Source organism: Arachis hypogaea, chromosome 12 (genome assembly GCF_003086295.3).
Source record: "Arachis hypogaea cultivar Tifrunner chromosome 12, arahy.Tifrunner.gnm2.J5K5, whole genome shotgun sequence".
In the NCBI taxonomy this organism is placed as follows: domain Eukaryota; kingdom Viridiplantae; phylum Streptophyta; class Magnoliopsida; order Fabales; family Fabaceae; genus Arachis; species Arachis hypogaea.
The window spans coordinates 26,477,338-26,489,869 of NC_092047.1; the positions used below are offsets into that span (position 1 = coordinate 26,477,338).

Consider the following 12,532-nt stretch of genomic DNA (forward strand, 5'->3'; position numbering starts at 1 on the left):
ATGGAAGGCAGCGAAAGTGAGGCCATCTTTGAATCTCTGAATTTGAATCCGCAGCTCTTCGTCAACGAAGTTCGCAACACCGTGGACGATGTTGTTGATGAAGCTTTCGATTTCTTCCACCAGTAAGTAACACCCTCAAACACTCCCTTCTTCTCCTTTATTTTTTCACTTTCAATTCTGAAATATCATTGTTTGTTTTAATCGGTTTTGTAATTCTATAATTTCAGAGAGGCATCAACCAAGTTGAACTCTGAAGGCTACATACAAAAGTCTGAAGATCTGAAAAAAGGTAACTGTTCTGCTGAACTGAACAGAATTTTACCAGTTAGAGTTACTTTTGTTGTGATAATGGAAATTTGAGAGTATGATAGTTGGTAGCTAGAGTATGCTAAGTGTGGTTCATGCCATTGTTTTGGTTTTTGTGAAAAAGGGAGTTGATTGCGTTCGGCAGAGGACCCAATCTGTTTTGGACAGAAGCTTAGCTATGTGGGAAAAATACTGCTTACTTCACTGTTTTGCTGTTCCCCAAGGCTTTTGCATGCCAAACACTGTATGATCTCTCTCTCTCTCTCTCTCTCTCTCTCTCTCTCTCTCTCACACACACACACACACACACACACACACATCTGATTTTATGACGGTCTAAAAATTAGTTCTGTTAACCGGCTATGAATATGCAGTATGATAAAAGTATACTATATTATAATATTATATATGCGTATGTACTAACTGAAGCATTTCTTATCCTCAGTAAGGATTTTCATTTTGTGAATTTATTATCTAACTTTAGGAAGACAATGTACTTCCAGGACAAGTCAAATGAGAATGGCCTCCATCCAGATGCTCCTTTTGATCCTGATATTGATGCCCAGTTAAATTCCTTAAGAACAAGACTAACAGAGGTCGTATGAATGATAATTGCTGAAATCCTTCTATTATGGGGTTCTACTTTGTTTTTGTCATTTGATTTACATTGATACTATTTGTGCTGTCAGGTGGGGAAGGAGTTTGAAGTGTTGAATCATGAAATTCAAATATTAGAAAAGCAGTCTACTGTCAATGCTCACTATGTCAATAATGCAGTACAATTATATGAGCAGAACCATGTGTTGTTTCAGGGTAATTCAAGAGCTCTGCTTCATCTTTATATTCATTTAATCATTTTTGCACGGCAAGTACTAGCCTTTTACCATTAGAGATTAATTGTGATGCGAAATGCATGCTTTCATTTTTGATTAAGCTAAAGGGTACTTCATTTTGTACCTTTATCTATATATGCTATTACATGCGTGCTGCATATAGCTTTCTTTTCCATTTTTGATGCAAATGGACATTTAATTGGTTCAACTGTTTGGATTCTAGAAATTTTTTCAAAATATATGTATTTTTCCACGCAATTGCATAGCAGTCAAATAATGCACAATTAGGAAAAGGTTTCTTTTTATTCTGTGGTTCATATATATCATATATGACTTGCATAATACATATTAGTATTTTACATGTATAAGATCAACTTTATATCTTTATAGCTTCTAACCTGATCAAGCATAATGGTGCTGCACTGTTAATATGGTTTAGGATGTCAAGCCCATGAACTCCAAGGGAGAAGCTTACCAAATAATGCTATCAACTTTTTTCCTGTATGATAATGATGATTATTATTATTGCTTTTTTTTTTTGGTGAAAATAAGCAGGAAGAATTTTGTACTTTCTGGTGGAAATAATTGTTAAGGTTTAAACTGATATTAAATGAAGTTTTGTAGTTGACTATTGTTTCCCACAGAGATTGTGACAACTGCAGCTGAACTTGGGATAAAAATAAGAAAGCTAAGCACTACAACAATTGAAGAGTCTGAACAAATGAAAACAAAAGTGGTTTACAGCCTAGAGCTGGATCTATCTTCTATTAAATCTGGCAAAGGTAACTTAAATAATTCATTGTATTTCCCTTGCTAATTTAGGCAAGTCGAAATGTTGCATTCCAAGTTAAATTTTTATAATTTCTTTTTGCAGATCTCTCAAATATGAATTTAAATGACCTTAAAAAATTTGCACGTATTATGAAGAGTACATGAAATTGTGTGTTTTTCATCGGTCTAGTTGGGACACCTTTTTGTTGATCCGTACTCTTTCCTTATGTTACCTGTGTGTATTAGCTATAGTGGATTACTGCACTTAGCTTAGTTAGCATTTCTGATTAATAGTTAGTTATTGATTAGTGTATTCAGATAGACTCAGATATTTATCACGTAAGTTGCTATATATAGCAGGGTTGGCTATCTGATTCTGTTAGCTTGCCATTTTACCCCGACTACTTTCTCTCTATTGCAATCTCCAGACTCCAGAGCACTCTCTCTACTCTCTACTCTCCTCCCTCATTCTTCTCTGTTCATCGCTTACACTCTCTCACTTCCGTTTTTCACACCTTGTACTAGTTGCATACTAGGATTATTCTGAGCAATTCTGTGATACTTGAAATTAGCTTTAAAATGAAATTGCAAATTTAAACAATCGTGACCCATAAATAGGGTCTAGATATTGGAAATGTTGATTCCGAGATAGGGTATGAAGAAAAGTAGATGGAAAAACAATCATTTTTATTTACAAAAAGTTTAAAACGCTAACAAAATTATTCATAAAAGAACGAAACTAATATTTTATCTATAAAAGATGAGGCCTGTGAGACAAAAGTATCCAAAATTCCAAACACTAAGTTTTGATTAATTTTGTTAAAAAATTATTCAAACTAGAGTGAGACCCGCGCAATGCGCAGAGAGATAGATTATTTATACTATATATTATATTTTAATTATATTAAGAATATTTTAGAGAACATATTATAAATAGATATTATAAATAGATTTTGAATTTATTTATTTTTAAAAAATACATAAGTTATTTATATTAGAGTTATACAAAATTGCATTTTTATTTTTTTTTATTTTTCGATTTGCATTAATGGCTACACTTTGTCTTTTTTTGCGGTTTTTGTTTGTTTGTAAATAATTAAAAAAAATAAATGAATGAGAATAAAAAACATATACAAATGTTATATTAAATTTAAGAAATTTTTGACAATTAGTATGAGAGGTTAAGAGAAGAGTAGTAAGTCTTAATATGTATAAGTTGTAGAATTTGAATATTTGTAACTAGAATTTTTTATAATTATTATTATTATGACTCTTTTAATGTATGTTTATTGCATTTAATTAGTACTTGATGTTTCAATTGAATAATAATAAATAAAAGTTTTTTATTTTAATTTTTTTAAAACATTTTACTAAATAGTGATTGATTGATTTTCATCTTTTGTCAAGTCATTAAAATTGCTGATGTGACATCATTAGCAAAGAAAAGATGACTTAAACTCATTGTGGAGAGAGTTGGTATCAGCTTTTATATATTAAAAATAGATTTTCAACGAAGAAGAAAACAACACAGATAAAGATCACATACGAAAAGAGTGTCTATATAGGTACAATTTAGTTGAACTTGATTTAAAAAATATTTAGCCGTCTACTATTTCTAAATCTTATAAAGGAAAAGTCTAGGAGCCAACAACTTTGTTAAATTCTGGCCAGCATGTAACCAGGAAAGAAAAGTGAGTCATTGGATGAAATCTCACACCATTAAAACCATTATTGATGACTATTTGATGGCTACAAATCACAAAAGTTACTAACCCCTAGCATTCCTCATCTTATAAATTCAAGTTATCAATTTTCTTAATATTAGACTAGTATAAAGAGAAACAATATTATTGTTAGAAGGCATAGAGTAACCTTAACCAAATTAAAACTGTCAGCTAGAAAAATGCATAATATGGCTATGGCACATTAAAAATGATCAAATTATGGTATCTCCATTATTTTTATCAGGCTTGTGTTGCTCCTTATCTATAGAATTTCCCTTTGGCAATTTTTCTTGAATTGTTGGACAAATTTTTTCTAATGTATATTATAACCGAAGCATAGTCACCAAAAATTAAATATACTTAAGAATTGCAATTTTTCTTTTTCAACTTTCAAGAAACAAGAAGCGGTATACCAAAAATAAAAAATAAAAATAAAAACAACTTAACAAGAAGCTTCTTCAAATACAATTATCCCATTCCTGTTAGGCATTGGGTTTCTCTTGTATTGACTCACTAATTAACAAATAACTAGTGAGACAGTCTATACTCTATAGGCTATATCCAAAAAAAAATAAAATAAAATAAAAACTAGCGAGACGGTCAACAAACATGCAGTAGTCTCTTTTAATATTCAGAATCATCGTAATATCTATGAGCTATGTAAGAAAATATCTTTTAGAATTTTCAATTCAAAGTACTTAAACGAGTTAAAGTGTCAATTAGATTTTTTTCAAAGATATATACATTATTATAGATTATAGATAAAATTTAAAATACCAACCAGTAGTCAAGATTCTTGGTTCAGTTTTGCAGCCACCGAAATTGAAGAACAGTTACATTTGAGCGATACACATAGTTGACTCCACAGTCCACTCATTAAAGAGACAACATCACCATTGAATAAAAACTTTCCACAAAAACTATGTGAATTTTAACACTTTGCCTTCAGAAGAAAACATCATTTGCCTTTCTCTTTGTCACTCGGTTAATATCTGCAATGAAAATCCAACAATTCTTATCTCTTTTGGTGATATCAATCTGTGTGGTTGCTGGCCTCTGTGTTAAAGATGAGCAACAACTGCTGTTGCAATTGAAGAACAACCTTACTTTCAATTTCAACAGTGAAAGATCAAGCAAACTGAACGTGTGGAATCAAAGTATTGCTTGCTGCAATTGGAGTGGTGTTACTTGTAATGATGAGGGATACGTTATTGGTCTTGATCTGAGTGGAGAATCAATCACTGGCGGATTCAACGATTCGAGCAGCCTATTCGGTCTTCAGCATCTGCAGCAATTAAATCTGGCTGCTAATAATTTCAATTCTATGATTCCTTCAGCATTTGGCTTGTTGGACAAGTTAACTTACCTGAATTTGTCACATGCTGGGTTCGTGGGGCAGATTCCCATAGAGATTTCTCAGCTGACGAGGTTGGTTACTCTTGATATCTCAAGTGTTGCATATTTTGAAGGGCAATATCTAAAACTTGAGAACCCAAATCTAAGGATGCTTATCAGAAATCTCAGCAGTATTAGGCAATTGTATCTGGATGGTGTAATTATGACATCTCAGGCAGAGGAATGGTGCAATGCTTTGTTGTTTCTGCCCAACCTGCAAGAATTGAGCATGTCATATTGCAATCTCTCAGGACCACTTAATTCTTCATTAACAAGTCTTGAGAATCTCTCGGTCATTCGTCTTGATCGGAACAATTTCTCATCTCCAGTGCCAGAAACCTTTGCCACTTTGAAAAATCTAACCATCCTCAGTCTTTCCGTTTGTGGGTTGACGGGAGTGTTCCCTCAAAAGATATTCCAGGTTAGAACACTGTCATTCATTGACATCTCATACAATTCCAACCTCCAAGGTTCCTTTCCTGTCTTACCATTCAACGGATCTCTCCATACCTTAATAGTAAGCAACACCAACTTCTCTGGAGAACTTCCTTCTTCTATTGGCAGCATGACACAATTATCCGCACTGGATCTATTTAACTGCCAATTTAGAGGAAAACTACCCATTTCGTTGTCAAAACTCGCGGAGCTGAGTTACTTGGATTTGTCACTCAACAATTTCACAGGTCCAGTTCCATCATTTGGCAAGTCTCAAAAACTTACCTATATAGATCTTTCACATAATAATTTTAGTGGACCAATTCCATCATCTTCTCCCTTTGAAGTACTTCAAAATCTCATCAGCATCAACCTGGCTTACAATTCCATCAGTGGAAGAATTCCTTCATCTCTTTTTAGACTCCCATTATTGCAGAAGATTCTACTTTCCAACAACCAGTTTGGTCAATTGGATGAACTCACGAATGTGTCTTCCTCTAAGTTAAACACTCTTGATTTAAGCAGCAACAACCTATCAGGTCCAATACCAATGTTCATCTTCCAGCTCCGGGAACTCTCTATCATCCAACTTTCCTCAAACAACTTCAATGGGCCAATGCAGCTAGATGAGTTTTTGGCACTTAAAAATTTAACCACACTAGACCTTTCATACAACAACTTATTTGTCAATGTGAGTCTCAACCTGTCTTCAATTCCAAACATTAGCACGCTAAAATTGGCATCCTGCAATTTAAAAACTATACCTGGTTTCTTGAGGTACCAATCTGGATTAGCCTTTTTAGACCTCTCAGACAACCAAATTCAAGGATCAGTGCCCAACTGGATTTGGAAACTTAAATATCTTCAAAGCCTTAATATGTCTCACAATTTTCTAACTGATTTCCAAGGGCCACTTCAGAATCTTAGTTCCAATTTAGCTGTCCTTGACCTTCACCACAATCAACTTCGGGGGCTAATTCCTGTCTTTCCTAAATATGCTGCCTATGTAGATTATTCAAACAATAATTTCAGCTCCATTATCCCAGTTGAAATCGGCAGTTACCTGTCTGGCACATTTTATCTGTCTCTTGCAAACAATAGATTCCATGGCAGCATCCCTAATTCCATCTGTGATGCCTCATTTCGTGTTCTTGATCTCTCCCGTAATAATATATCTGGCACAATTCCCTTTTGTTTAATAGCATTAAGTAAGATTCTCGGTGTACTGAACCTGCGCAACAACAAGCTCTCAGGTCCTATCCATGATTTGTTTCCAGCTTCCTGTGCTCTGAGGACTCTTGATCTCCATGGAAATATATTAGAAGGACATATTCCAAAATCTCTTGCTAACTGCTCAACACTAGAGGTTTTGGACCTTGGGAACAATCAAATTTCTGATGGATTTCCATGTTCCTTGAAGCACATATCCACCCTCCGTGTGTTAGTACTGCGAAAAAACAACTTCCATGGCAACATTGGATGTCCAAAAATCAGTGGTGCATGGAAAATGCTTCAGATTGTTGACCTGGCCTTTAACAAGTTTAATGGTGCACTCCCTGGAAAATGGTTCAGAATGTGGGTGGCAATGATGGATGATGAAAACCAGGCTGATTCTGGCGTAAATTATCTCCGATCTGAGGTACTTCAATTTAATCCGATATACTATCAGAATTCAGTAACTGTTACAAGCAAAGGTCAAGGGATGGAGTTAGTTAAGATTCTAACTATCTTCACTTCCATTGACTTTTCATCTAACCATTTCCAAGGAGAAATACCGAAAGAACTGTTTGATTTCAAAGCACTCTGTGTGCTTAACTTATCAAACAATGCTCTTACTGGCCAGATTCCATCATCTATAGGGAATTTGAAACAGCTTGAGTCACTAGACCTCTCAAACAACTCATTACAAGGAGAAATTCCCACTGAGCTTGCGAGTTTGAATTTCCTTTCAGTCTTGAATCTCTCGTCCAATCAGCTGCAAGGAAGAATCCCTTTGGGCAGCCAAATCCAAACATTTTCAAACTCCTCCTTCATTGATAATATAGGATTATGTGGTCCTCCTTTGACTACAAAATGCAGTGATATTAATGAAACATTCAGTTCAGTTAGCCTGCAAGATTCTGCAATTGATTGGAATTTTATTAGTGTGGAAGTTGGTTTGATTTTTGGCCTTCTTATTGTCATTGGTCCCGTCTTGTTCTTTAAGAAATGGAGACACATGTATTGCCAATTTCTGGACACAGTTCTTTGTTGGATCTTTCCTCAACTGAGCCTTGAATATGAAAGACGTGGAAGCCAAAGTTACGAAGTTCTGGTATGGAGGAAGTACTAGTCATTATTTAGTATCTATAACTGTTGATGACTTGATGATGCTACTGATGCATGAACAGCAAGTATAGAAAAAAAAAATGTGGGATATGTTATGTTTATTTGACTTGTTTTCATTTTTTGCTTTAAGCCTTTAAGCCATGTATGTACTATACTATTGAATAATCATGTGTACTTGTTGTACTGAAGTTTCCCTTTCCCATGCTAATGCAAATTGATCCATTGATAAAATAAAAGTGAATTGGGATTTTTTTTTCTTAGATTGGAACTATGACTTTCCTCATGCTAGATAAAATGATTTATTGTATGAAAGCTGTGGAGAAAAGGCACAGAACTCTGAGATGGATGCATTACTAGTTTATAAGAATTTCCCTCACTTTTCATAGCCTTACAAAACGGCAGCATAGGAAGTAAATAGGGGGTCATCCATAGTGTCCCATGAAACTCTTGAACTTCACTAACTGCTGGCGTACGATACTCATCTAGAAGCAGCATAATCTGTAAAATAAACCCGAAGAGATTGTTCACTGGTTCGTGATTGGGTCATACCTGACCAGGCTTCCGAAGTTTCTCTAGTGCTTATCAAACTTGTCAAATTTTTGCAAAGATTACGTGCCAAATTTGCTTATTTTCAATTTGAGAAATAATGAATTCTTCAACCTAAGGAATGAACTAACCACCTAGTCCTAAACTGAAAATTTGCACTAGACTGCGCAAATCCGCAAAATAAACGACTCCGGTTTTTTTTCCTTCTGTCATGAACGACTCCAGTTTCCAATTATTTTCTCTGAAAACCTCCAATCTCAAAAGTCAAAACCCAAAAAACAAAGACCTGCAATGTCACGAAAAAAACAAAGCAGCAACCCGCAACAACCCTAGCCCCTCCATCGCCCATTCCTCTTCGGCTGTTGCTCCGTCAACGCCGCCGGCGCCTCTTCGAATCTCCCTCGCCTGCGCTGCCGGCTCATTTTCTGTTCTCTTACCTTCTGCGCCGCTCCTCTTCTGTTTCCCCTCCTCTGCTGCTCTGCCACCGGTCTGCTCCGCCTCCACATCTGAGCTACTTTTCCGTCGGTTTTCTCTTCTCTGCTTTCTGGTGCTTCTTACTGCTGCTGATTTTGAATTTGGAGACACAGATTTGATCCTTCAAAGAATCATAGCGGTATAGTGGCCAAAGATTGGTACCGCCGCTAAAAGCGTCTTCGCAGGTATCGACCGACGCCTTCTTTCACTCGCAGATCGCAGTTAAGTTTCTGAAGCTTCATTGTATGCTGTGATTATTCAAATGGTTTCTTTTGGAAGTTGTAGTATTTATAGAAGAACAGAGAATCGTTTTCTTATGTGTTCAATTCTCAAATTTCGTAGCATATATGGTTCCTTTAAATTCTTTCATTCTAAACTTAACCGGGGTTCCAGTGCTTCAGATAAAACCTCCAAACTGGAACCAAATAGGAATAATCACAATAGGGTAGGGATTTTTTGGGACTTAGATAACAAGCCACCAAACCCAATTCCACCTTATGAAGTTGCCAATAAGCTTAGAATTGTTGCATCTTCATTTGGGGTTGTTAGGCATATGGTAGCTTATGCAAATAGCCACACTTTCAGCAGTGTCCCACACGCTGTCCGGCAGAGGAGGAAAGAGAAGGAGCTGTATAACCGACTGGAGAGCAAGGGCGTCATCAAGCGGAATGAGCCTCATGTTTGCAGGGTTTGTGGGAGAAAGTTTTACACTAATGAGAAGCTTGTTAACCATTTCAAGCAGCTACATGAGAGCGAGCAAACGAAAAGGGTAAACCAGATAGCGTCGGCAAGGGGGAGCCGGAGGGTGAAGTTGGTGGCAAAGTATTCGATGAAGATGGAAAAATATAAGAAGGCTGCAAGGGATATTCTTACTCCAAGAGTAGGGTATGGTTTGGCGGATGAGCTCAAACGCGCAGGATTTTGGGTTCAGACCGTGTTGGATAAGCCACAGGCTGCGGATCGTGCATTGGAAAGTCACATGGTTGATATGATGGATCATAGGAGGGTTGAGTGCATAGTACTTGTGTCTGATGATTATGATTTCGCTAATGTAATAAGGGAAGCGAAGCTACGATGTCTGAAGACAGTTGTCATTGGGGATACTAGTGATGGTGTATTGAAGAGGATTGCTGATACGTCCTTTTCTTGGGAGGAAATTCTAATGGGGAAAGCTAAAAAGGAGGCTGTATCAGTTGTTGAGAATTGGAAGGATCGTGATATTTTGAAAAGGTTAGAGTGGACATACAATCCAGAGGTGGATAAAAAGAAATACGATCCGGCTGATGTGGTTATTGAAGAATCAGAAGATGAGAATATTGAAGATATTTGTGATGATGTTGATGATGACTATAAGGATGGTGGAGGTGCTTGGTGGGAGTTAGATTCAGATGAAAATGTCACAAATGAACAGACACGAAAAGTATAGCTAGATGAAATTGTTAAAATGCTATTGGTTTGTATTTTCGTTTTCTATTGTCTTTCAGTTTTTCTAATTCTGTGGAAGAGAGATTGAAAATAGTAAAAGTAACAAAACCATGTTTTCCCTATTTTCAATTTTCAATTAAAATTCTGAAAATAAGAAATAAAACAGAAACCAGTCACACCCTTACTTGACATTCTACTTCACCATCTGAGTTGAGTGGAAATAATAAGTCCGAATCAATCATTTTTGGGAGTTAGAATTGTAACTTCGGGAATGTTATTGTTGTAAAAAAGACTTTGTAAATAAAATTAATAAATGTTTATTTATTCTCTTTTTTTTCCAGCTCTTATTTGTTCTCATTTGTTTATTTTACTAATCTGCTGGGATATTTTGTAAACAATAGATTTTTATTCTAAAAACTAGATATCTTGTTAGTAGTGAATGTTGTGGCATGGATCTTTTATTTCTTTATCACCTTATTCTGTTCCATACATTGGAATAAGACCTGGCGTTTAAATTTCAAAATGTTAAATTTCTAATCTTGGCTACACTTTAAATAAGTTAAAATTCACTATTTTTTTATCCAAGATTCATGTAGGATAGTGAAAGGAATCAGCATGCTAAGGTGTATAAGTTTTTTGCCCATAGATTGAATCTTGCATAAAATAAATAGTAGTAGATATGCGTATAATAAGCTATTTCTAATACTAAGAAAAGGTCGTGTATTAATAACTATTTCTTTCTAATGCAGTCAAGATTCAAAGAATATGCTTTCCACATTTAAAGATGACAATCCTGTACCTGAAATAGTCATTAGAAGGAGAAGATGTAGTGATGCCATCAGACAACAATTTCATTCCTGTCAACTTCACTCAATGGTGAGTGCAGTTTGTACATATATCAAACCAATGAGTGTCATTTCTTTTCACCGTTAACTCTAAAATCAAACCAATTATCCAACATTGTGTTCATGAGGTTCTGACATAATTGTGTGTGTGGTTTTTGTGATGACAAACTGATAGGACTAGCAATAGCAGAATGATCAAGTTTTATTAATACACTGGGGGAGCCAATTAGCTCACCCTAGAAGGTTCTACACAGCTGGAACTACCAGCTCAGAGAGAGAGAGATTCTCTCCAACTTCTAACAGAATTCACAACAGAAAAACTATCCTCCCTCAACTAACTATAACCTAGCTATTTATAACAACCTATCAGCCTGCTGGATATCCTAACAACTCCTAAAACACCTCTACTTGACCTCTACTTACCTCTCCTTTTGTAACACAGTCCAAACCTGTTAGTAGTAGGCGCATCTCTATCAATACTCCCCCCTCGGACAACCACCTTGTCCTCAAGGTGGAGCTCCGGAAAGGTGGCCTGCAATGTCGCCGCTCGTTCCCAACTGTCCTCACAAGGAGATAGGCCCACCCAGCGCACCAAATACTCCAAGGCCCCATCATCTGCAGTTCGCGATGCCACAATCTGGGATGGCTGCATCACCAGCTCACCATCCTCAGCCAGCCCTAGTGGAAGCGTCTGTACCTGCTTCTGCGGCGGGACAGCCTTTTTCAACTTGCTAACATGGAAGGCTGGGTGAAGTCTGCACTCTTGAGGCATGGCTAACCTGTATGCCACTGCTCCTATCCTCTCAACCACTTCAAACGGTCCATAGTACCGAGGGCTTAACTTCTCATTGACCCTCCGCGCTAGTGTCCGCATCCGATAAGGTTGCATTTTCAAATAAACCCACTCACCCGGTTTGAACTCGACATCCCTTCGATGCCTATCCGCTGCTTGTTTCATCCTCTGCTGAGCCTGTACCAAGTGCATCTTCAACTCTGCCAACACCGCATCCCTGGCTGCGGTCAATGCTGCCACCTCCTCAACATGGGAGGGAAACGTCTCTCCCCGGAAAAGAATAGGTGCCGGCACCCCATAAAGTGCTTGAAATGGAGTTGTTTGGGCTGAGGCATTGTAGGACGTATTAAACCAAAACTCCGCCCATGGGAGCCACTCCATCCATTTCTTCGGGTAGCCCCCCACAAAGCACCGCAAATAAGTCTCCAAACAGCGATTCACCACCTCAGTTTGGCCATCGGTTTGCGGATGAAATGCCGTGCTGTACTTCAATTTTGTCCCTGCTGCTTGGAACAGTTCGGACCAAAACTTACTCATGAACACCCTATCCCTATCCGATATGATTGACTTGGGGAACCCGTGTAGTTTAACTACCTCTTTAATAAAGGCTAGTGCCACCTCCTTGGCTGAAAATGGATGAGCTAAGGGGATAAAGTG

At 36.9% G+C, this 12,532-nt stretch overlaps 3 protein-coding genes across 3 annotated transcripts; all 3 read left to right on the top strand.

Annotated features, from left to right (window-relative positions):
• On the top strand, positions 1-2,091 carry LOC112727206 (protein MIS12 homolog). The gene is made up of 7 exons (XM_029291050.2): positions 1-122; positions 228-324; positions 431-550; positions 810-902; positions 996-1,119; positions 1,784-1,921; positions 2,014-2,091. The coding sequence occupies exons 1-7, from the start codon at positions 1-3 to the stop codon at positions 2,073-2,075; spliced, it is 756 nt and encodes a 251-aa protein (XP_029146883.1). The 3' UTR covers positions 2,076-2,091.
• An 834-nt stretch (positions 2,092-2,925) lies between these two features.
• On the top strand, positions 2,926-10,579 carry LOC112727204 (receptor-like protein 7). The gene is made up of 2 exons (XM_025776873.3): positions 2,926-8,997; positions 9,401-10,579. The coding sequence occupies exon 1, from the start codon at positions 4,632-4,634 to the stop codon at positions 7,794-7,796; it is 3,165 nt and encodes a 1,054-aa protein (XP_025632658.1). The 5' UTR covers positions 2,926-4,631; the 3' UTR covers positions 7,797-8,997; positions 9,401-10,579.
• On the top strand, positions 8,992-10,579 carry LOC112727205 (uncharacterized). The gene has a single exon (XM_025776874.3). It carries the CDS (start codon positions 9,075-9,077, stop codon positions 10,236-10,238), a length of 1,164 nt encoding a protein of 387 aa, XP_025632659.1. The 5' UTR covers positions 8,992-9,074; the 3' UTR covers positions 10,239-10,579.
• Positions 10,580-12,532: the final 1,953 nt, after the last annotated feature.

What these genes read in the sequence shown, in the direction of transcription:
- LOC112727204 (XM_025776873.3), top strand. Translation starts at nt 4,632, where the DNA reads ATGAAAATCCAACAATTCTTATCTCTTTTGGTGATATCAATCTGTGTG.
- LOC112727206 (XM_029291050.2), top strand. Translation starts at nt 1, where the DNA reads ATGGAAGGCAGCGAAAGTGAGGCCATCTTTGAATCTCTGAATTTGAAT. An exon ending in GCTTTTGCATGCCAAACACT is followed by an intron (nt 551 to 809) that starts GTATGATCTCTC and finishes ATGTACTTCCAG; the next exon opens with GACAAGTCAAATGAGAATGG. An exon ending in TTCTATTAAATCTGGCAAAG is followed by an intron (nt 1,922 to 2,013) that starts GTAACTTAAATA and finishes TTCTTTTTGCAG; the next exon opens with ATCTCTCAAATATGAATTTA.
- LOC112727205 (XM_025776874.3), top strand. Translation starts at nt 9,075, where the DNA reads ATGGTTTCTTTTGGAAGTTGTAGTATTTATAGAAGAACAGAGAATCGT.